The sequence below is a fragment of the Jaculus jaculus genome, chromosome 5 (assembly GCF_020740685.1).
Source record: "Jaculus jaculus isolate mJacJac1 chromosome 5, mJacJac1.mat.Y.cur, whole genome shotgun sequence".
Taxonomy (NCBI): domain Eukaryota; kingdom Metazoa; phylum Chordata; class Mammalia; order Rodentia; family Dipodidae; genus Jaculus; species Jaculus jaculus.
In genome coordinates, this window is record NC_059106.1 from 10,945,474 (window position 1) to 10,970,331 (window position 24,858).

At 48.8% G+C, this 24,858-nt stretch overlaps 1 protein-coding gene across 10 annotated transcripts in view; it reads right to left on the minus strand.

Annotated features, from left to right (window-relative positions):
- Positions 1-24,858, minus strand: part of Pcnx2 (pecanex 2) — a 200,038-nt gene that overhangs the window by 142,670 nt on the left and 32,510 nt on the right. For 8 of the 10 annotated variants that reach the window (XM_045150737.1, XM_004659700.2, XM_045150740.1 and 5 more), the window contains exons 9-12: positions 14,521-14,656; positions 6,823-6,968; positions 2,834-2,987; positions 2,710-2,742 (exon numbers count right to left, since the gene is read on the minus strand). In XM_045150737.1, coding sequence (XP_045006672.1) covers positions 2,710-2,742; positions 2,834-2,987; positions 6,823-6,968; positions 14,521-14,656 — 469 coding nt within the window. The remainder of the gene's footprint in view (positions 1-2,709; positions 2,743-2,833; positions 2,988-6,822; positions 6,969-14,520; positions 14,657-24,858) is intronic. The other 2 variants (XM_045150736.1, XM_045150741.1) reach the window with 2 other exon arrangements.

A 24,858-nucleotide genomic window follows, 5' to 3' on the forward strand; every position in this document is an offset into this window, starting at 1 on the left:
ACATTCAGACTCCAGGATAAAAGATGTATCATATGTAAACCAATTATGGGGAACAGAGGACTTTAACAAGACAGCATCTGTTACCATGTGATCATCCAATTATGAGCTTTTCTTAATTGCTACGAGCTAGCACATATTAAAAAATCAGTCCTACAACCCAGATATGATTTTTTAAGAAGCACAATAGATGAGAGATACTGCTTTCTCTCACTGTGAAGGTTGTCCAGAGTCACGGACACTTGCCATGACAAAGGCAGGAAGGACCCTCTGGGAGTCGGGGTGGGGGGCAGAAGCCCAAGGCTGGGCCCAGAAGAGGGCATGTGTGCTTGGGGGAGGGGTGCAGAATGCCAGGGCACCAACTCATCAGTTTGGGTGAGCCCAGGGTCTGTTGCAAATCAGCCTGCATTGTAGGGTTAAAAGACAATAATTTGAACTGAGGAAAGGGGCTGGAGATAAAGTGCTTGCCACACAGGCATGAGGACCTGAGTTCCGATCCCCAGCACCCATGTGAAATGCCAGGCATGGTAGCAGATGCCTGTGACGCAGGTGCTTGGGAGACCAAGACAGGACAGCCTCTGAAGCTCCAGGTTCAATGAGAGATCCTGCCTCGGAAAAGCAACGTGGAGGAGCCACGCATGGGGGCACACACCTTTAATCCTAGCACTCTGGAGGCAGGGGTAGGAGGATCACTGTGAGTTCAAGGTCACCCTGAGACTACATAATGAATTCCAGGTCAGCCTGGGCTACAGTGAGCACTACCTCGAAAAAGCTAAGAAGAAAAAGAAAAAAAATAGCAATGTGGAGAGCAACTGGGGAAATTACCTGATGTGGATCAACCTCTGGCACACACATGTGGACACGCACAGGCACACATATACACACGACACACACAAATAAAAAAGAAAATGAGGGGGCTGGAGAGATGGCTTAGCAGTTAAGTGCTTGCCTGTGAAGCCTAAGGACCCTGACTTGAGGCTCGATTCTCCAGGACCCATGTTAGCAAGATGCACAAGGAGGCGCATGCATCTGGAGTTTGTTTGCAGTGGCTGGAGGCCCTGATGCACCCATTCTCTCTCTCTCCCTCTCTCCCTCTTTCTCTGTCACTTTCAAACAAATAAATAAAAATAAACAACAACAACAAAAAGAAAATAAGGAATAAGAGGAGAGCAGCTTCATTCACAAAGAATATGGATTTGAAGAAATAGAAATGAAAGCCACAATAAGTAATCAACTCACACCCATTAGAATGGCATTTATCAAAACCAGCAAAGGTAAGTTTTGGTGGAGAAGGTGAAACCCTTGTGTATGAATGGTAGAGATCTTATGGAAAACAGGAAGGAAGTTCTCAAAAAATTCCCAGTAGAACTCCCACTGGATTTATCAATCCAAGGTGAGGGTCAGCACCCCAAGGAAAGGACGAGATAAGGGTCATCTGCCCTCTACGTGCACGTACTGCTCACGGCCAGGCTACGTCCACGACACAAGTATCTGGAGATGGAAGAGTGGACCTGACAATGTGGTATGCATGTATACAGACACACACAGAACCCTACTCAGTCCTTCAAAAGAAAGAAATTTCATCATCTGCAACCACATGAATAAATCTGGAGAACATCAGGCTAGCGAAACAAACCAGCCACAGAAAAGTAAGCACTGCATGAACTCCCTCATCTGCGGGAAATAACGAAATCCAATGCCTCACAGCACAGAGAGGAACGGTGGCCGCCGGGGCAGGTGAGGGCAAATGGGAGGCGTCGGTGAAGGGTACAGTCAGGTAGACAGGAGAGGAGCTTAGAGAGCCATGATACACTACAGTGACTATAGTCAGTAATTTCCTTGAAATTTGCTGAAAGTTTATTTGAAAAAAAAATAAAACAGCACGTGAAATGATGGATAGCTTTAAAAGCTCAATTTAATCATCCACAATGTGCACATTGCCAAATTACCATAAATTACCCCAAAATACACACAACAAGTTTTTGAAATAAGAATGATTCATGGGGTGGGGGGGTGGAGGGATAGCTCAGCAGTTTAAAGGCAATTGCTTGCAAAGCCTAACAGGCTGGATTCGATATCCTAGCACTCACATAAAGCCAGCTACATGCATCTGGAGTTTGCTTGCCAATGGCAGGAGGCCCCGGTCTACCCATAGTCACTCTCTCTGTCTCTCTCCAATAAATAAATAAATAGACATTTTTTTCTAAAGCATAATGGCTCATGCCGATAGAACGATGGTACCAGGAGGAACAGCTGGTATTCACGGAGTGCCTGCCAGGTGCCAGCCAGTGTTCTAAGCACGTCACATGCATTACTTGAGTCACACAGACACTTTTATTAGCCTTGTTCACACATGGGGAAAGTGAAGCACCGTGAGGACCGACAGCATGCTCAGCTCAAGTGGAAGAAGGGGAAGCAAAGGCAGGCAGAGTCTGCAGACCATCCCATCGGGCTGTGGCGTCTTTCCTGACAAGAGGCCAGCTGGGCGGAAAGGAGCCGTCACACTGGCTCCACCTCGGGCCGGACCACCCCGCTGCCGTCACACCATGCACTTAGAGCTAGCTGGAGCTTGGCCGCCATGCATTCAGATTTGCACTTGGTACTCTGACTCCCTTACTCCACATAGACACATATGCACATTTGGCCTTTCGAGTGGACTTCCGCCTCTCCCTGTCTCAAAGCGGACAAGCTGGCCTGCATTTGGAAACTTACGTGTATTGGAGAGGCAGGGTCGGGCTGTACGCTCTAAAACACAAACCAGAGTGCCTGTGTTACCTCAAGATTGCAAGGTTATACTAGAGAGAGCACACGTGGAAAGAACGGGAGGGGCTCTTGCCTTAAGCAGGGAGTACTGGCAGCTGGCCATGACCAGACAGAAGAGAAGGACCCACAGGTCTTTGCAGAAGCCACGGTTCAGAGTCAGGAAGCCCAAGAGGGAAACCAGGACACTCAGCAAAATCGCCACCAAGTTCTCCTTGACGTCTTCGGTTCTGTGCCAAACAGGTAAACAGACAGAGGAAGTAAGATTCAAGTGTGACCATGCACCATGAGGCCGAGCACACCTGCATGCATCAAGACACACCGGAAGTGAGGGACCACAGGGGGCGTGTGCAGTGTGAACCATCACACTGACGACTTGTGCTGCTTACACACTTGCACAACAGCCTTACTTTGCCCCCGGGTCTCTGTTATTGGAATAAATGAAATGTAATCCTATTGAACCCCCTTAGCTACTGCAGTGGGCTTACTGGGAAAGATAGTCACTTCATCCATAGCCATGGAATGTTCCAGAGTTTTACAGGCTCCTCTCAACCAGCATTGGGTAAGGTTTCACTGACAGCTTGGGAAAATGCTTTCAGGTCATCTATGGAGCCAGAGTTTGGGGCCCAATTCCAACAGCGTGGGGCTTCCCAGAGACTTAAGGGACCTGGCTGGCTGGGCTGTGGCTACATACGTGGTGTGGTCGGGTGACTCGGGTGTGTGGGATGAGGTGGAGGATGCAGGGGGCCCTTACACAGACAAGGCATGTAGTCAGGTGGATATACAAAAGGAGTGAAGGGAGATTCACGATGTTCCTAGGAAGGGAATGAAGCACCAAGGCAAGAAACCAAAGGTGGACGGGTGTGGTCCATGACAGGAAGGACTGCAGGAGAGAGAAAGTGGATGGGCCAAGGTGCTAAGCAAGGGACTGGCAGAAGTCGAAGGGGGCATGAGAGATGAGCAGAGATGGAACCAAACCTACAGAGGTAGGAGACCTCAACAGGAGACCAGATGCAGGCAGAGATGTGGGAATGACTGGCTGAGAAGGAGTAAAAGACTATGTGGACCACAAGGTCAAGGGAGAAGGAGGCCAAGGGTTAGTGGATACCCCACAAGAACTTTGAATTCACCAGTATTTGTTTGTAGAAAATATGGGTTTTCTCCTATTTAACCAAGATCCCTTAAGCAGAAATAGTCGATCACTTTGAACCTGGCATTTATATAATAACAAACAGGTTTTAAACTTAGTATGCTTACTTTTTAGTTATTTTAGTTTCACATCAAAATTAAGAGGAAAATACTTTTTATACATGCTTCTTCCAGGCACGTGTTCATGCATACCCGCACACACACACTCAGAGAGAGAGAGAGTCCCCTTCATCAGTGTGGTAGTTTGAATGTGGAATGTCCCCATAGCCTCGTGTGTCCCGAAGAAGGCCTGGTCCCCAGCTGGCGGCAACTGGGGAGGCGGAGCCTTGCTGCAGGAGATGTGTGGCTGGCGCCCTGGCGGGCTTTGGGAATCTCACAGGCCGGCCGCCCCCTTGCCAGAGCTGAGCTCATTCCCTCTCTCTCTGTTTGGCTGTTTTCTGGCAGCTGCCCTGGGAAGAAGGGATGCCCAGCCTCTGCTCTGCCATCCTTTGCCTTTCCTTCCCTGCCTGCCTGCCATGATGAAGCTTCCCTGGAGACTGTAAGCCAAGATAAACCTTTTCCTCCCATCGGTTGCTTTGGTTGGGTGTTTTATCCTAGCAATGTGAAGGTGGCTCCAACAATCAGCATCCCACATCAGAGCAGAACACTTGTTACAACTGAGGCCAGACCCTCTCAAAATAAAACAGAGGGCTGGAGAGATGGCTCAGCAGTTAAGGCATGCGCTTGCAAAGCCTGATGGGCTGGGTTTGATTCCCCAGTTCCCACATGAAGTCAGATGCACAAAGTGACACATGGTGAGCTCATATGTAGTGGCAAGGGGCCCTGGCATACCCATATTATTATTTTTTTCTCTCTCCCTATAAATAAATAAAAATCTTTTTTAAAAAAATAAGAGGGGCTGGAAAGATGGCTGACTGGTTGAGAAACTGCTGCACAAGCACAAGGACCTGAGTTCAGATCCCACATGAAGCCAGGCGTGCAGCAGCATGGGGGAGGCAGGCAAGGAGAGCCCAGGACTGCTGACTGGCCTGGCTGACCTGGCCAGCTTGAGGTTCGGCAAGAGCCCCTGTCTCCAACGCCATAGAACTGAGGAAGACCTCCCCTGCTGACCTCTGGCCGCCACATGCTAGTGCACCTGCACACACGCGTGTGCACATGGAGAAAGTGGCAGCAATCTTTATCACCTGTAGGCTTCAACTCTATTTCCGATCATTTGTCACTGGAGTAGATTTTAAAATACTGAACATATGCACATAAAAAGATTTGTTTTTCATATAAAGGTTTAACACAAACTACTTCAACTCTCAATAACTCCTTTTACAGAAAAAAATGGTATTTTAAAATCTCATCAAACAGAAAGTATTATCTTGGAATGTTAGTTAAGTACTCAATGTTTCCCTTATATGTGTGCCCTGGGGTAACATAATATTGTCAGTGAAACAATTATAATGCCATTCCCTGACTTGTGGGTCCTGAAATTTACTGTTGTAATTTTGCAAGACTATCATTTGTGTGTGAGTGTGTGTGATCACACCACTTAAGACACTACTGTAACAAGTAGTCACTGGGGACTGACAGGCAGCCAGGCAGCCTTGCCACTGTCCCCGTGGGCTGGTGCTGAGCTCTGAACAGCATTTGCTGTGCGAGCATTAATGGTAGTATTTTGAATTTTTTGGTATGTGTGTGTGCATGTGTGCAAATGTGTGTGCCCCATGCAGAGGCGAGAAGAGACCGTGGGTGTTCTCTGTCACTCTTCTGCCTTTCTTCCTTAATACAGGGTCTCTCTCTGAACCTGGAGCTTACACCATCTTTTTATTTTTTCTCTCCTGCCTCGGCCCCACTCAGCGCTGCAGTTACAGGCATATGCAGCCACACCTGGCTTTAGTCTCTTAAATTTTTAGACCTATCTTCCTATCAACGATACAGCCTTTAAAGACCACCGTGCACACTCTGCTCATCCTGAGCCAGGGGCAACAGAAACAGGCTCCCCATCTTCCCCCCACCTCCCCCACAGTGCCACAGTGAACTCAAACCTGCCTCCCTTCCCTTGCCTGCCCTGCCCACCCGGGATCATGTCTCCACCCACACAGTGCTTTATCATGAGGCGAAATGGTAAGAGGAGGTAAGAAGGAGAGAAAGGTCTGAAAGCGAGAGCAGCATTAAAATACTATGCTTCAGGTGGGAAGGAGAGCCCAGGGTGTGAGGAGAAAGCTGGACACCATCCCACTTCACCTCCCCTTCTTCCGCGGCCTCACCAGGGCAGGCCGGACGTCACGCTAAACATGAAGCTGCAAGGTCTCCCACAAAAACAAGGCAGTGGGTTGGGGAGATGGATCAGTCAGTAAAGTGCTGTGCCTCACAAGCATGAGGATCTGAGTTCAAACTCCCAAACCTACTAACAAACTGTCAATGGTTTGGAGTGAACCTATAATTCCAATACTGGGAGAACAGAGACAGGCAGATCCCTGGGGCTCAATGGCCAACCAGGGTAGCTTACTTGGCAAGCTTCAGGCCAGTGTGAGACCCTGTCTTAGAAAAGGTGGATAAAGTCTGAAGAAGTGACCCCAAAGGTTATCCTGCCCAGGCCTTCACACACATGTACACACATGTTCGTATGCACATGCACACACAGAGACAAGCATAAACACACACACACATACCAGAGCTGAGCATGGGTACATCAAAGTATAGACTGTCCCAAAGTTAGCTTGGAATCCAAACTTTGTCACCAATCGTCACCTCCCATTCTAAGTACAAAATTCAATGTCTTAAGTAAGCCACGAGGGTCTCATAGCAAGAGGCGTTAAGCTTGAAAGCATTCAGAGGACTTTAGCAAGTATCAGTTTCCACTTTAAAAGCACGCAAGACATTGCTCCCTGTGGCCTCCAGCTGGACCTCGCGGGGCGAACCACTTACCGATCCAGTAGCGCTAACAAGGTGAGTCGATCGTACCAGACCTTCATCCACTTGCCGGGGAAGATGACGAATTTGTAAAACTGCTCGCGGTGAAATTTTCCTTGGGCTGAAGAGCAGGATGAATCTTCCAGATCCCGACAGGCATGCTTTTAGACACCGAAATAATAAGAAGACAAAAAAAACAAAAGCAGACACAGGGAGTCACTGTGGCATGCCACTGTCAGTGCCACACCATAAAACACAAGGGCCGGGGACATCGCTTAGTGGTAGACAGCTTTCCTAGCACGTTTGAAGCCCTGGGTTCAATTCCCAACACTGCAAAACAAAAAGGATACAAAAACAGGTGCTCAAATTCTGAAATATTATCCAACATGTTTCACGTAGAAGAGGGCTAGAGAGACGGCTCGGCAGTTAGGGCTGCTTCCTGTGCACGCAGGGTGGCGGGGGCTGGGGGTGCAGGACCCAAGACAGCTGATTCTCCCATCTGCAGCCCCCTCGCGATAAGGTTCTAGACATGCGCGACCATCCCACTTTTTTTTTAAACAAAGAAAAGGAAATTTTATTTATAAATAATTACTAAGTTGTAAAAAAAAAGAAATATTATTGTTAATTTGACACTAGAATATTCGCATGGCAGACATATCCAACATCTTGGGTCACTCCTACTATTAGCCTGAGAGTTGTATAGGAGCCACACCTGGCACATTGGGCTTGTTCCTTGAAGATATAACTTTAAATTTACATGTCAAAGAGTATATCAGATAGCTAGAAAAACCCACACATTAACATAATTCAAGATACAAAAATATCTACATTATAATACAAGAAACACCAAAAATCAAGACAACATAATTTCTCCAAAAATTATAAATTCAGCAGAAATAACCTCCAGTGAGACATATCTACATGAAATGCCAAGGGTTTCAAAAGAATGACCACAAGTTTGTTCAAAAAAATCAAAGGAACCAAAGAAAGTAAACTCCTAGCGGAGAACACAGGAAATCAACTTGACAAAATAAGGAGGTTGATACAAGATATGAGTAAGGAAATAAAAATACTGAAGAAATACTGGCATGGTGGCACATGCCTTTAAGCCCAGCATTTGGGCGGCTGAGGCAAGAAGATCACTGTGAGTTTGAGGCCAGTCTGAGACTATATGGTGAATTCTAGGCCAGCTTAGGTTAGAACAAAATTGTACCTCAAAAAAAAAGGAAATACCATTAAGAAAGGTTAGAAATGAAAAATAAAATAAAATAAGAAAAAAAATATTGTTGAAAGTCTCACTAGTAGAATGGATAAAGAACACAAAATATCTGAGCTAGAAGATAAGATCTAGAACATTCCAACAAACCAAAAGAAAAATTAATAGGAAGACATGAGTGGGAATTTCAAGATATTCAGGACAGTATGAAGAGATAAACCTTAAGAATTCATGTTATAGTAGAAAGAGAAGAATTTCACACTGAAGGCATAGTGAGTATTTTCAACAAAATCCTGGTAGAAATTTCCCCCCAAAGAGGGAAAGGGATGCTAAGATACAGGAGGACTGGATATTCATAAATTTTTTTTAAAGAAGCTGGACGTGGTGGCACACACCTTTAATCCCAGCACTTGGGAGGCAGAGGTAGTAGGATTACCATGAGTTCAAGGTCACCCTGAGATGACATAGTTAATTTCAGGTCAGCCTGAGCTAGAGTGAAACCCTACCTCAAAACAACAACAAAAATCCAAGGTGCGTGCTGGGGACTGACTGCGGGTCCTCATTCTGGTGCAACAAGCGCTCGTCCCCACCGAGCTGTTTCCCAGGCCTTAATCAACAGTAAAAATTCAGCAGTACATTCACAGGAATATTTTCATCCTGCAAAACCGAAACCCTGTGACCATTAAACAGCATTCACCTCTCTCCTCTTCCCCCAGCCTCCGGAAACCACCCATCTGCTTCCTATCCCTGTGAAGCCCACCACCCCAGGAAGCTGACATAAGGGAGATGGCGCCTCATTTGTCTTTGTCTGTCTGCTTGGCTTCCCACACACGCTGTCCTCCCTCAAGGCTCATTCATGATGTGGCATGTGTCAGAACTCCCTCTTGAAGGCTGAGTGATACTCCGCTTGAGGATATCTGATGCGCTGCTGGCCATCCACCTGGCTTCCACCTTTTGGCTGTTGTGAGTGGCACTGCTGTTAACACAGGTGGGCCAGTGTCCCTCCCAGATTCTGCATTCTGCTCCTTGCACTACCCCGCCAGCAGCCTTGTGCCCTTTGATGTCTCCAAAATAGGCTTAAAGTCTCCTTGCCTGGAGGTTGACAGACCCAAGTCGTGTTTAAATGAGCGGGTGCAGGAGGCGAGGCGGAGACAGCAACCTGGAAGGAAGCACTGGCTAAGACTTCCCACCGTGGTCCTGGTGGTGCTTAAAGGTGACACATGAGCAGCTGACGTGACTTGTTTTTCCCTAATTCAAGGAGAGTCTCTGATGTCAAAGAATCTGGCATGCGGGGGGGACGATGGCCTGGCTGCTCCCTCCAGGACCCTCGAGGAGTCTGGGGCAGGCAAAGCCCACTATCTCTCCAGCCCAGATGCACTTCTGCCAAATCAGCTCACGGAGCAGGCAGCTGTGCTGAACCTGAAATATCCATGCAGAAGGCGCCTGAGGGGAAAGGTGGTCCTTTACAGAGGCCGTCCTGGGACAGGCTTGGGGGGGGTGGGGGGGCAGGCAAGGCGATCACGGCAAAGCTGAGACTGGAAGAGCCAGGAGTGGCTGGGACTCGGTTCCAGGGGGAGGGAACATTATGGAAACTGGTAACCGCCTGGCACTGCCTCAGCAGAAGGTGCTTGTGTGAGTGTGAAGGACCCCCCCCCCCCCCGCCCAAGGGGATTCCTTCCTGGATGCGCCACAAAGAGGTGAGGCAAGAATCACGTGTGCAGGTGCAGGTGAGTGGGCGGGCTGCGGTCGGATGGGGCGGGAGTCAGGGGCTGAGGCACTGGAACCGGTCAGGAACTCAGCGCCTCCTCGGCTGGTGTTCAACGTGACGCCCTCGGGTTGCTGCCTAGTGTCCAGAACGGTCCCAGGCAAGCTGGATGTGGTGGCTGACGTCTGCTATCCCAACCCCAGACTTAAAAGGCTGAGACTGGATTGCTCGGAGTTTTAGGTTAGCCTGGTCTATAGCGTGAGGCCTGTCTCAAACACTCTACAAAATGCAGTAAGATCATGTGAATGAAGATTTTATCTGTGACCTTGGGTAAAACGTCGTAAAATCTCAGATTTTTTTCAGTTGTTCATCGCTACTTATAAAAACTCTCTTTTTAAAAATATTTTTATTTACTTACAAGCAGAGATAGAAGAATGGGTGTGCCAGGGCTTCCAGCTGCTGCAAGTAAACTCCAGAAGCATGTGCCACCTTGTGCATCTGGCTTTATGTGGGTACTGGGGAATCGAACTCAGGTCATTAGGCTTTGCAGGCAAGTGCCTTAACTACTCCAGCCCCCTCTTTTTTTTTTTTAAGTTTCAAGGCTGGGGAGATAGCTCAGTGGCTAAAGAGCGCTTTCCACTTAAGCATGAGGGCCTCTGGGGTCAGCGATCCCCAGTTCAGCTCCCTAGACCATACGTGATCGAACCCCCATCTGTAACCCCCGTCCTTTGGGAGTTAATTGCTGGTGCTTGCTGATGGACAGCAGCTCTAGGCTGAGGGACAGGAAATACATGGGTGAGTAGATGAGGGATGAGAGAACAACACTGGATGTTCTCCTCTGGCCTCTGCACACACGTGCGCGCGCACACACACACACACACACACACACACACACGGGGCAGGCATCTGCACATACACATACATACACCACACATCACATATACCCCCACACACAAAATCTCAAAATTTAATGGAAAGAAGAAATTATTTGACTCTTATGAACACCTATGTTCACAGGACAATGTCTAGGTGAACTTAAAAGGTTCCTGCTGCTCGTTTTCTGATGCAAAATCCAAAATTTTACTCATCATTCAGTCATTCATTCAGTCATTCTACCTCAGAGGGTAGAGACGCCCCCGTGACCCTAGTGGCTGAGGAATACTGCAGGGATGACAAGAGAGCCCCATGCTAAGGGGGTGTACAGATGGAGTTGGGGGCAGGGGAGGGGGCTCTGGTGTCAGACACTGAGGGGTTCATGAGTGGGTCTCCTGCAAAGTCTGCTGAGTGTGGAAGAGTAGAGAGAAAGGGCAGAGCCAGGGTTCCACACAAGCATGGCTCCAAGGTGAGGGGGAAACGCTCAGTGAACAAGTGACTCTCAGAGCAGCTCTGAGGCAGGCCCTTGTTTCTCCAGGCTCCTGCTGTGAGCCTTGCATGTCCATGGACCCCTGGGACCACCCCTGCTGTTGCCTCACCCGCAGGCCTTTCCCCAGCCACCTCTGCTGGGGCAGCTTCACGTCCTTCAACTCACCCTCCCTGACGAGAGACCGCCCCAGCTCCCTCCCCGGCCTGGGCCACCGCTTCTATGGACAGAGCTCCTGAGTCCAGTGCGTTTGCAGTCTCCGCCAAGCACAGCAGAAGGGCTTGACGAGCCTGAATCTCCACGGCCAGCATCTGCTCAGCTCCTAGAACCCACCGAAAGCATCTCATCCTGCCACCAGCACTTGCTGGGGCATGCGCGGAAAACCATCTATTTTTTGTTTTGTAGCAAAAATCTTATTTAACTTTCTGCTTAACTAAATAGTACAACTTTTTTTTTTTTTTTCTGGCATGAGACCCTTGTAATGTGCACAGGATCTCCAGGAGGGAGGATGTAAGCTTTATTTTTCTACTTCTCTATATACAGAGAGTGAAGATTTAAACATTTTAAATTTAAATTTCAGAAAAGTTCAAAACTTGGAAAATTTAAAATTAGGGATATTTCAAAGACAGAAGCTCATCAGTGAATTTGGTTAAGTAACTAACATCAGTACCCTACAGATGAATAGTTTTTGGTTCGGTTTTATGTCATTGTGTTACTTACAGAATTTTAAATGTGAAAAGGGATAAGGAGTGCTGTGGCCATTGCTGGTGTATTGTATCTTTACTCACTTCTGAGTTTCTGCTCTGAGATGTTTCTGAGATGTCAGATCAACAGGTCAGTGATCCACAATGTCTCCTTGCCTTGGAGTCTGTCACTCATGGGATCACAGGCAGCCACACACTCCCAAGCTATCTCCACATTTCTATGGAACCTTCCTTCATGGCTCAACACCAAGGTATGCTGGAGGCGGGAGTGTGGGAGAAGGCGGCCAGTTCCTCCAGGAAGAGCCAGGCGTGTTAGGGACAGCACACATTCTACACGGCTATGCACACCAGGGCTGGCGTGAGAACAATGTGCTGTCCCCTGGGGTGGGACTAACCGAGCTCACAGACCTGCAGAGGTGTTGAACCAAGCCCACAGCTGTGGTCCGATTTCCCTCAGAGGTCCAGAAACATGGGCGGTCTCAAAGTTGCGGGTGCAGGGGAAAACGCTGCATGTCACAGGGTCCGGGGGAGGGACAAACAGCAGCCTCTCCAGTGGTCAGCCAGGAGAAAGCCAGCGCCACCCAAAGCTGGGCAGGAACCTTACCCACAGTCACCATGCAGACTGGGCTCAGGCCTCTGCTATCAGATGCACGGCTGACCCACATCTACCCCTGCCCACGGGCTTAGGAGTACCACTCCTGGCACTCAGAGACCCTGGAAGGAGAGAAGAGAGGCCTTGGTGCACAGACAAGACCAAGAGAATGTCCTGAAGTCTTGGTGGGATGGACTGAATACTCGATTCCTTGGAGGCTCTGTCCAGGTGGGACTCAGTTCCCCTCACTAACCCTTGAACTCTGACCTTTGCACACCAACAGCAACAGACTCCAGATCACCGTGAGCTCGGTTAGATGGACAGTAATCTGTTTGTTTATTTAGTTATTTTGTACACCTGACCAGTGGTGCATAAATTTCCATGCCCTGTCTTATCAAGCACTCTTTGGGAAAATTTGGTTAAGCCATCCTAAAACCTAACATAAAACTGTATTGATTATGCAACAATGAAATACTCCAAAAGGAACGGGGACCTTGTCAGAGGAAGGCGAACTCAAAAAATTGAGGAGCTGAAACGCTACAGGAGCTAGTCAGTTTCCTTTGCTTAGAAGAAAGGATGGGAACAAGGAGCCCTTCAGAACCCAAGGTGGGGAGTGGAGTGGTGACTCCACCCCCACCTCCTCCCTCCAGGCTTGGGTGAATTCTCCCACCTGCACCTGCCGGCCGCCTTGGTAAGTTTCCTGGAACCTGCACTGTACTGAACAAATAAACCAATCAGTGCCTTTCACCTTCACTCAAGTTGACCAACCATACGCTCTGGATGGGTGAGGTTTCCCATTCAATAAAACTTTGGTTCCTGAGACTGGAGAGTGGTTAAGGTATTTGCCTGCAAAGCCAAAGGGCCCAGGTTGGATTCCCCAGGACCCTCACAAGCCAGATTCACAAGGTGGTGCATGTGTCTGGAGTTCATTTACAGTGGCTGAAGGCTTTGGTTAGCCCATTCTTTCTCCCTCTCTCTCTCCCTCCCTCCCTCTCTCTCTCTCTTCCCCCTTCTCTCTCAAAGAAATATTTTTTTTAAAAAAAATTTAAGTTTAGTTCCCATGGAAACTGGACTTTTCCAGCTCTGGAAATCCCCTCCTGCCACAGAGGATGCTATTTCTTCTACTTTCTTTCCCTCTGACTCTGAAATACCTCTAAAATAAACCCTATTCTTTTTAGACACTTTCCTGACCCATAATTATTTAATCAGCAGAGTAAATGAAGGTGAGACCCCTAGACAGTAACAAATTTTCACATGAACTTGGGCCCGTTTCTGACCCAGAGACCTACCCTTCCCCAAGCATCCCTTTTCTGAGGGAGCCTTCCCCAAGCTCTTCCTTCCCAAGCAAGGCCCAGGCATGAGGCATGGGCATGGTATGTCTGGGTCTACATCCACTATGCTATGGTGCCACTGATTTGGAATCTTTGCTCAGCCTCTCCAGAGTCTCATTCAGGCCTGACCAGATGAGTGAATGGACATGAATAAGAAATCTCAGCTTGCAAAATAAATAAATAAAATATTTTTTAAAAAGACCTTTGCCTTCATTTATATTTAAAAAAAGCAGATATTGGGTTGGGAAGACAGTTAGTTGGGTAAAGTTCTTGCCTTATAAGCATGAGGAACTGAATTCAATTCCTAGAATTAAATAAAAAGCTGAGTGTGGTAATGGACACTTGTTACCCCAGCACTGGGGAGGCAGAGACAAGAGGGTCCTGGGGTTTGGTTCCCAGCCAGCCTGGCCAGTAAGAGGCCCTGTGGGGAAAGAAAAAGGTGGCTGGAGACTGAAGAACAACACTCAAGATTGTCCTCTGTCCTAGGTTCATGCTCACTCCCAATACACACACACACACACACACACACACACACTTCACACACATACGTACACTTACAAAACCACCTGAGGTAAAGCAAACCAGCCCAGTGAGTTCTTAAGGGATTCACGCAACTTGGTAACCAAAGATCAAGAGGAACGAATTTCTAAAGCATTCGGAGCAGCAAGTGAGACAGCAGAATCCTGGCAACTTCAGCAAAGGGCTAACTGCTGCCTATGCGGTCTCTCTTTTTGTGGTCCTCGCAGTGGCAGTGAGAAACCATGCAGCCACCAGGCAGGACCTGACTCACGCCCGGCACACGTACCCGTGGAGTTTCCGACTGTGTCCTCCGAGCCACCATGAGTAAGAGCTGCTGCTGAAGGGCACTGACCGCAGGGTCCCCGGAGGATGGGTCTGGACTCCCCGAGGTTGTGGTACTGGAGGAGCTGAGCAGGATCTCCCTGAGGATGACGGCAAGAGCAAAGCTCTGGTGACTGGCGTGTAGCAGGGCACATTTCTTCTTCACACAGAAATGCAATGCACAGAGGGACAGGCCCGACACCCCATGTTCCCTCAGGACCCTCCGCAGGAGGCTCCCCGCAGGCACAAAGCCAGCCATCTCACACACGCTGAAGGGGGGACTCGGCGCCCAGAGTCGCAGTTGCTGTGGGTGGAAGGCGGACACTTGGCTTTCAGAAGTGACAACCCCAATTTTCAGTGCATTTAATGGCACAAAGGTGGTCACACCAGGCTTTAGCCAAAACAGTAAGCAGTAGCCATAGGATTCCCCAGACTCCAACCAGGGAGTAGCAGTCATGAACAGCTGTTAGCCGTACCCCCTACCGACACCCCCAAAACCTCAACACCACCCTACCCCCCAGATCCACAGAAGCACATTGACAAAAAAAATGTTTTATGGAAGTTGGGGAGGAGGAGGATGCTAAATTACTGAAAGTCTGTATCTAAGTCATTTCAGTATCTTTAATCACACATGGATTGACAGGGCTTAAATCACTGTAGCTCTTTAAACATCATGGAGCCTGGCACCTTTCTTTGGCTCAGAAAGCAGAAATAAAAACATATTTCACGGGATCTCCTAGCCAGATACCTACACATTTTTAGACCGTGCAGTCTGCCCACCCAAAGGTCTTTCCTAACAGAATCCCTATTAGCATGCCCTCTCTCTATCCATGTGTTTCAGGAAGAGAGACTTTGTCCCTCCTTGGCCCCAGAGACAAAAGCTGTCACCTCATTCTTTCCTCTAGCCAGTGTTTGGCTTGGGTTGGGGACATGACACAGTCCTAAGGAGTCACATAGGGACAAGAAGCTCATGGGCAAGTCTTCCTAGTTCTCAAAATATAATTACAGGGCTGCGGAGATGGCTTAGCAGTTAAAGCACTTGCCTGTGAAGCCCAAGGACCCATGTTTGGCCCCCTAGGTTCCATGCAAGCCAGACACACATGATGACGCAAGCACACAAGGTCATACGTGTGCACAAAGTGGCGTATGTGTCTGGAGTTCGACTGCAGTGGCTGGGACCCTGGCATGCCCATTCTCTCTTATGCTCTCATGACAAATTTTAAAATAAAACAAAAGAGTAATGAATCATCTTTCTTTTTTTAAGTTTTTTGTTCATTTTAATTGATTTATTTGAAAGCAACAGACAAGAGAGAGAAAGAGGCAGGCAGAGAGAGAGAATGGGCACGCCAGGGCCTCCAACCACTGCAACGAACTCCAGATGCGTGCACTCCCTTGTGCTGACGTGGGTCCTGGGGAATCAAGCCTCGAACCGGGGTCCTTAGGCTTCAGAGGCAAGCGCTTAACCACTAAGCCATCTTTCCAGCCCATGAATCGTCTTTCTTCTGAGCTTTAGATGTCGTGTGAAGAAGAAACACCTGTGCTTACAAAAACCACTTTGTCGTGATGAACACATGAAAGGGCTACAGAGCAGAAGACCAGCTAGTTTGCCAATGACGGCACTGACTTCCAGACTTTGCCAACGTTGGACTGAGCATACTTATTTCCTGAAACAATGTGTCTCACTGTTTAATCCATTTTGAATTACGTCTTCCATCATTTACAGCCCCAACTGTGCTAATGTGGGGATGCAGACTGAACAGTGATGTAATCTGACTTCTAACCCTTGCTCATGGCTAATGATCTGCTCCTATCTCTCGACTTCTATAACCTCAAACACATACATACTCTATTTCCACACGTAAACAATAATTCCTAGATACTTTGTGGGGGTGGCACCCCATACACTATCATCTGCAGTGTGTGCATGGGGAGGAACCAGCTACGGCGGCCAGCGCAGAACACTGGGGTCCTGCTCCACTGCTCTTGCACCCGGTAAAAATTCAAAAACAATTGGATGAGGTCTAGAATAAACAGAGGTGGGTTTAAATTACTACTGTGCTGTCTTCTACCTGCATGACAGCCACGTCCTTTTCCTACCACAAATCTGCACCTATTAAAAAGAGAAGGTGCCTTCCTGGGTCCTGGGAGGTGCAAGGACCACAGCAGGTGTGTGCGGGGTCCCAAGTGGAGCCTCTCACACATCCGGTGCTTAGTAGAAGTTTGTGGTCTTTCTGTCTCCTCCTACTGACATAGGACTTGGCCTTGATTATCCTCCTGTCACAAGACAGCATGGCTTCAATGCTGCAGCTATCTACAGAGTGAGAAAGACAGCCTCGTCCTTCGTTCAAGCAACAGGTAAGCCTCCTCATTAAACTTCTTTTACAAGCATAGAACACCCCAGACCAGCCAGGAGGAATCTGAGTAACCTTCTCTTCTGAATGGCAGGTCCTCATCACAAACCCACGCTGTCACCTGTGTGCTGCTTCCTTGTGGAGCCCTGACAGATGAACCTGTGGTTAGCAAGACCATCGCTCAAATGGAGACTTCTTGCCTCATTTAGTCTCTAGGGCTCTGGTGGTGTAATTAGAATCCACACTCACCAGCTGTCCACTGAGGCACCTGGGAGGTCTCAGCATCCTTCAGAACCATGAACACGCACAAGTGGGCTAGTTTCCTACCATTCTCCACCCCTGCAAAGCGCACCCGCTGTGGGTAACTCCGCACTCTTCCCCAGTCCACCGGCACGCACAGGTGGAGCAGGTTCCTATCATTCTCCACACCTGCAAAGCTGCACCCACTGTGGGTAACTCCGCACTCTTCCCCAGTCCACCGGCACGCACAGGTGGAGCAGGTTCCTATCATTCTCCACACCTGCAAAGCCGTACCCACTGTGGGTAACTCTGCACTCTTCCCCAGTCCACCGGCACGCACAGGTGGAGCAGGTTCCGATGATTCTCCACACCTGCAAAGCCGCACCCACTGTGGGTAACTCCGCAACTCTTCCCCAGTCCACCGGCACGCACAGGTGGAGCAGGTTCCTATCATTCTCCACACCTGCAAAGCCGTACCCACTGTGGGTAACTCCGCAACTCTTCCCTGGTCTCTCAGTCTGTCCTCCTGCATTATGGGCTGCAAGCCGCATCAGCATTTAGGGGCTATGTTGATACAGACCACCTCTCTCTCCTGTGCTAACAAGCAACATGCAAGGACTGTGTTTCAAGGGACATTCCCACCTCCTCAGAAACAGCCAAAGGGATGGACGGAACCATTCCATGTCTGGGAACAATTTTCTACAAGACACTCTGTGACAGTCGGCACGTATGTTGCTTCCATCAGCCTGCTGTGTGATTCGTTTCTGGTGGACTAGTTAGGTTCACAGCAAAGTTCAGGGGATGCTAGAGAAGGAGACTGAGCCATGCTGGCCTGGAAAGGAATGAAGACTGAGGTTGAGCCTGGCCTTGTGCTTCATGCCTGAAAGCCCAGTGTTCAGGAGGCTGAGGCAAGAGGATAACTGTGAGTTGAGGCCAGCTTGGGATCCTTAGTAGGTTCCAGTCCAGCCTAGGCTATGCAGTGAAACCCTGTTCACAGACAAAGCTTGATAGAACTGAGGGAGGCTGAGACCTCCATTCTCCATTCTGCATAAACAGAACCGGCTTTGGGTTGACTGGTGGCAGACAGCATCTTGTTAGGCTCCCCATGTCCTTGCCCACTGAAGTTTCTAGAAGTGACATGCAACAAAAGATGTGCTGCTTCTCCACTGTCCCCGTGATAGCAAAACATTTCCTGAAATTCTTCGCCCTCCCCAGATTTTTAAACAGTAGCTGCTGGCCTTGGGGACTGGGCCCCTCTTCTCCTGCCTGTCCTTTCCTGTGCTCCAGGCCCACGGGTGGACTTGGGGACAGGATGCAGCAAAGAACTGCCTGAGGATGAGGTTGGAGTCACACCTCCCGTGCCCCCGTGTGGGGTGCCTAGGTGCCTGGCATAGTCCTGGGAATTCTAACAGGGAGCTCGCTTTAAAGTGAAAGCTTTCCTTTCACAAGACTGCACGCGGAGGTGAGGCCTGGGAATACATGGAGGGGAGGCAGGCAGCTGGACAGCGGTCTCCGACTGCCCCCGTGTGGCGACTGGGGCTGCATGCAGGTAGGGAAGGAACTCTAGAGACCTCTGCTCTCGCTGGAAGAGTCCTTCTGGAATCCACATCAGAACCCTCGGTCCCTGGGTCTCTCGGGGTCTGGATCAATAGTGCAGACCCTTAACAATGTACCTAAGATTACAGAATGGGAGCCGCTGTGAGTGAGAGGTGGGAAGAGGCATTGGTAAGAGTGGAAACTGCCTGAAGGCCTCTGGGACCATCATTTCTACCTCTGCATGATCAAAGGCACTAAGAACTCCTAGAACTCTTGAAATCTGAAGCCATGTGTGTGTATGTATATATATGCGTGTGTGCATGTGTGTGTATATATATATGTGTATATATATATATATATATACATACATACACACACACACACACACACATACATACACATATGTATAAAATTCAGGCCAAAGAGTATATTATAACCTAGTCTAATTATTGGTTTTTTTTCTTTTTATATGTGTGCAAATGTATATGCATGATTATATGTGTGGCTGCACGTGTGTGGGGAGTGTGTACACATGTGAACTAGTCAGAAAGCTGTCTGTGGGGATGGCAGCAGACACTGAGGAGACTCGAATCGAAATTCATCAAAGCAGAAAATAAGAGTCTCTCCAGAGCTCAACACTAAAGGAGATTTCTACCATGCCCACCAAGGCTCAGGGAACACCGCAGAAGAGGGGCAGAAAGAATGTAAGGGCCACAGCGAGGGAGGGTTTTCACGGCGCACTGCCCTTTCACCACGAACTGACTGGTGCATTCGGGACCCCACGGTCATTACCGATCCCACAAGACTCGTACTGTTCTGAGTCCTTCAACGTCTTGACAGAGGATGGAGGAGGACAACAGGAATGAGACAGCAAAACAGAGAAAGGACTACCTAGAAAGAGGAGGGCCCCCAGTGGGAGGGGGCTAGGGAAGAGAAAACAAAAGAGGAAATTCTTATGGGAATACGACCAAATTACAGTGTGGTCACGGTTTAAAGTTTCCAACAAAACTATTTCAACCCCAAAGCATATGTCACTCAATTTTCTAAACAGTTTCTCCTTCATTGTCCTGGACAGATACCTGACAACTTCAAGTTCAGCTTTCGGGGCAGGTCAAGTCATCTTGGGCTCTGAGCTACTGAATCTGTCCTGTATTCTGCGCAATTCACACTGACAGGAACTGGTCACCAGGCAGTGTTTGCAAGTAGCCATTCTAAACACTGCAGTTCAAGCCACAGACCCTCCGAGCGTCAGGGAGATCAGGACAGTACCAAGTAAAGTTGCTGGAGGGACCTGCTGTTTGCACGGCTGTTGTGTGACCGGAAGGTGCTGATGCATGTCTTTGGCAGTGCTGCGCGGTGTGCTGGTTCCCACACCCACTGCCTGTGGGGCCAGGAAGGGAAATGACCTTCCTCTGCCACTTCCTCCAGGAATCCCACAGAGATATACATTGCTAACAATTCCCCATTCAGACTCCAGAGTCAGGGACATAAAACTGTCACATGGCCACCAGGCCTAACAATGCCTAAGAGGAAAGCTTTCCTGCCAATAATGCATCCAGCAATTTAATGGCCTAGTTGGAGGTGATCCCAGTCACTGAGGTCACCTTATAGGGGGGGAAACTACTTTTCTAGTACCTTCCATGGTTGACTGACTTAGAAAAGGCCTCAGTCAGCCAAAGTTCAAAATCAACATTTATGCCTGCTTGCTATGGTAGTAAGAGCTAGGGACATAATCTTAAAGAACCCACTCAGGCTAGAGAGGTGGCTTAGCAGTTAAGGCACATGCCTGCGAAGCCTAAGGATGCAGGTTCAATTCTCCAGGTCCCACGTAAGCCAGATACATAACATAGTGGCGCATGCATCTGGAGTTCACTTGCAGTGGCTAGAAGCCCTGGCGTGCCCATCCTCTCTCTCTCTCCTCTCTCTCTCTCTCTCTTTCTGACTATAACAAAAAAATTAAAATAAAATCTTTAAAATATTACAAAATAAGGTTCGTGACTTTGGATTTTAATTTATCTTTTGTATATCTATGTATGACTTACTGTTGGAGATTGTTTAAATGATTGTGAAGAGCTTATTTTCACTGAACATGGATAAAAATGTGCTGTTTTTTTCCCAGCCCAGTGATCTGCTGCACATAGCTTTATTGTCTTAGCCCAGGCTGGCCTGGCCCTACTTTGAGCTTCTATAGCACTTTCTTTTCTCCCGTGGCTCTTGTCCTGTTCTCCTTTGCTCTGATTATGAGCATGGAGGGCTCCTCTCACTTCCCATGTGTTTGAATATCTTTGTGTATCCTTCTGAGCCTGGAACAAGTTAGGTTCTTTATACACAAACATAGCCCAGATGTAATTGAAAAACAAATATTGCGAATGAAAGTCATTTAAAATAGAAAAAAAAGTCTTTAAAAAAAAAGAACCTGCTCTAAAGTGTCCAAAGACAGCAGAGATGCTAGGCTCTAACCAGCGGCCTGGAGGACCCCAGGGGCACGCTTCCTGCTGGGCTTCTTGCTGTGTCAAGTCCAAAGAACTCGAGCCACTGTCCTGCTGAGGTGGCACAATACTGGCATTTCTGAGTGCCCTCCACACACTGGCATGGTCTGGAGCACTGGAAATACCACCACTCTGTGTGTGTGTGTGTGTGTGTGTGTGTGTGTGTGTGTGTGTGTATACATTCAGTCTGTGCTGTGTGTGAAACGTGCGTGTGCATGCAGAGGTCGGCGTTGTCTTCAATCACTCTCCACCTTTTTTCTTTTTCTTTCTCCTTTTTTTTTTTTTTTTTTTTTTTTTTGAGACAAGGCTGTCACTGAAGCTGGAGCGGATTCAGCTAGACTAGCTGCCCAGTAAACCCCAGGGATGCCCGTCGCTGTCCTCCATGCTGAGATTACAGTCCCACACTGTCACGCCTGGCATCCTGCATAGTTGCTGGTGATCGAAACCAGATCCTCGTGCTGGCATGGGGGTGTGTCACCAACTGAGACGTCTCCCCAGTCCCTGCCATCCTTAAGTTTCAAAGCCAGCCAGTGCCTTGATTGTGGAGGTTCCCTTCTATTTATTGGTTTACAAACAAGCAAGCAAGCTGTGTGAAACAAAAAACGAAGCTGTGTTTTAAGGGCAGGTCATCAAGAGGCACAGGGACAGCCGCTGGGCTGCGGAAGCTGAGCAGGTTCAGTTCTTAGGGACAGACCTTTCCTTCAGCGGCTGTGGGCAGAGAGAACTGCTTCCCTCAGAAACAGGCTGAGTTCTACAAAAAGTGCTTCAGAGAGTCATGCCAGAAGTTTCTGTTTGCTTTAATTTCTGGCTCATAAAAGATCACATTTCCATGTTGAAATGTGATCAGGCAAGCCCTCACCTCCATCTGTCACCGCTACCAACAGGCGAGGGCCGGCTGGTTGGGTTGTTCTGATAACCCCACTCATGGGCTTCAGCTTTCTGCACATGGGTCATCCCACCTGCTGCACAGATTGCAAATTGAAAAAAAAAAAAAAAAAAAAACACCTTTGACCTGCCTCGGGGCCCCAGAACCCCGTGTCCCGCATCCCACCCAGCTTCTCCTGCTCTCTGCCAGTGTCCAGCTTGTCTGGGTTCCATTTGAAACTCCAGCTAAGCCTATGTCTGTGTCAGAGACAAGCCTCAATTTACGGCAGCATTTACTGTTCGCTCATCTGCGGAGGGCCAGGTGAGGACTGACTTCACACTTCCGCCACCCAGAAGGAGCTCTGGGGACTGTGTGCAGATGAGGAAAGCCCAGGGCAGCAGGAAGCAGCTCGGGAGCTGGACTCCCTCTCTCAGGACCAACGAGGGAGAGAGGAGCAGAGGGACAAGGCGTAACGTGACCTGTGGCAGATGAGCATGGCTGAAGGAGGACTCAGGGGGATTCTTTAGGTGCTTGTCAATGTCAATAACACCCAGGTCTCTGCTAGCAAGAGGGGCAGAGGGCAGGTGTCCCCCAAAGAAGTGGCTGGGAAATGGGTGGTGGCTTGGCTTCAGAGCAGGAGCTGGCTGGCCATGCACGTGTCATCTGCGGTTGGTGACATTAAAAGAAAGCTGACCATCAACACAGAAAGAGGCACAGAGATGAATGACTAGTGCTCTGTGGACAAGACTGTAAAATCTGGTCATCTTAGGCTTACCCTTGGCACGGTAGACCGAAGGTCAGATGGCAAGGAGCCCTCTGCAGACTGGCGCCCTTCAGTCCTGTCCTACCCTGGCCCTGCTGCCCCTATTTATATGACCTGCCTGGAATAAGGGACTGTGTGCTTGCAGCCGGCTCTCAGGGAAGGGTCAGCAAGAGCAGTTCAGATGCTAACTGGCCACCTGCTGCCTACAAATCCTCGAACACCTTTCTTTAAAGATTAAAAAAATTATTTATTTACAGGGAAAAGAGAAAGAGACAGGGAGACAGAATGGGTGTGTCAGAGCCAATCTCTGCAAAACACCTCCAGATACAGGCACCACCTTGTGTATCTGGCTTCTCATAGATTTGCTGCACTGTCCTCCTTATCTGGATCTTACAGTGCACACTCCAGTCTCTAAGGGACTGCCTCAGCTCTGGTCTGCTCAAAGGCCACGGCAGGTGTGTCTGGCTGGCCTTCATAGCTGGCCTCAAGGCACATGGCTCAGTCAGAATAGATCAAACACTGGACACTCCCTGGGGGCGTGGAAAGGAGACTGCTATCCGCTACACTGAAGGAGAACAGCCACACAAGGAAGAGAAGCTTGTGACCACAAAGATGACTTGGTGGGGGATGTCAGCAGGGGAGAGCAGACAACGGATATAATAAACCACAGCCTGACCTGTGACCACAAAGATAAGATGTTGGGGAATGTCAGCAGGGGACAGGAGACCACAGATAAAATAAACCACAGCCTGACCTGTGACCACAAAGATGAGATGGTGGGGGATATCAGCAGGGGACAGGAGACCACAGATAAAATAAACCACAGCCTGACCTGTGACCACAAAGATGAGATGGTGGGGGATGTCAACAGGGGACAGGAGACCACAGATACAGTAAACCACAGCCTGACCTGTGACCACAAAGATGAGATGGTGGTGGATTATCAGCAGGGGACAGGAGACCACAGATAAAATAAACCACAGCCTGACCTGTGACCACAAAGATGAGATGGTGGAGGATATCAGCAGGGGACAGGAGACCACAGATAAAATAAACCACAGCCTGACCTGTGACCACAAAGATGAGATGGTGGAGGATATCAGCAGGGGACAGGAGACCACAGATACAGTAAACCACAGCCTGACCTGTGACCACAAAGATGAGATGGTGGGGGATATCAGCAGGGGACAGGAGACCACAGATAAAATAAACCACAGCCTGACCTGTGACCACAAAGATGAGATGGTGGGGGATATCAGCAGGGGACAGAAGACCACAGATACAGTAAACCACAGCCTGACCTGTGACCACAAAGATGAGATGGTGGGGGATATCAGCAGGGGACAGAAGACCACAGATACAGTAAACCACAGCCTGACCTGTGACCACAAAGATGAGATGGTGGGGGATATCAGCAGGGGACAGAAGACCACAGATACAGTAAACCACAGCCTGACCTGTGACCACAAAGATGAGATGGTGGGGGATATCAGCAGGGGACAGAAGACCACAGATACAGTAAACCACAGCCTGACCTGTGACCACAAAGATGAGATGGTGGGGGATATCAGCAGGGGACAGAAGACCACAGATACAGTAAACCACAGCCTGACCTGTGACCACAAAGATGAGATGGTGGTGGATTATCAGCAGGGGACAGGAGACCACAGATAAAATAAACCACAGCCTGACCTGTGACCACAAAGATGAGATGGTGGAGGATATCAGCAGGGGACAGAAGACCACAGATACAGTAAACCACAGCCTGACCTGTGACCACAAAGATGAGATGGTGGGGGATATCAGCAGGGGACAGGAGACCACAGATAAAATAAACCACAGCCTGACCTGTGACCACAAAGATGAGATGGTGGGGGATATCAGCAGGGGACAGGAGACCACAGATACAGTAAACCACAGCCTGACCTGTGACCACAAAGATGAGATGGTGGGGGATATCAGCAGGGGACAGAAGACCACAGATACAGTAAACCACAGCCTGACCTGTGACCACAAAGATGAGATGGTGGGGGATATCAGCAGGGGACAGAAGACCACA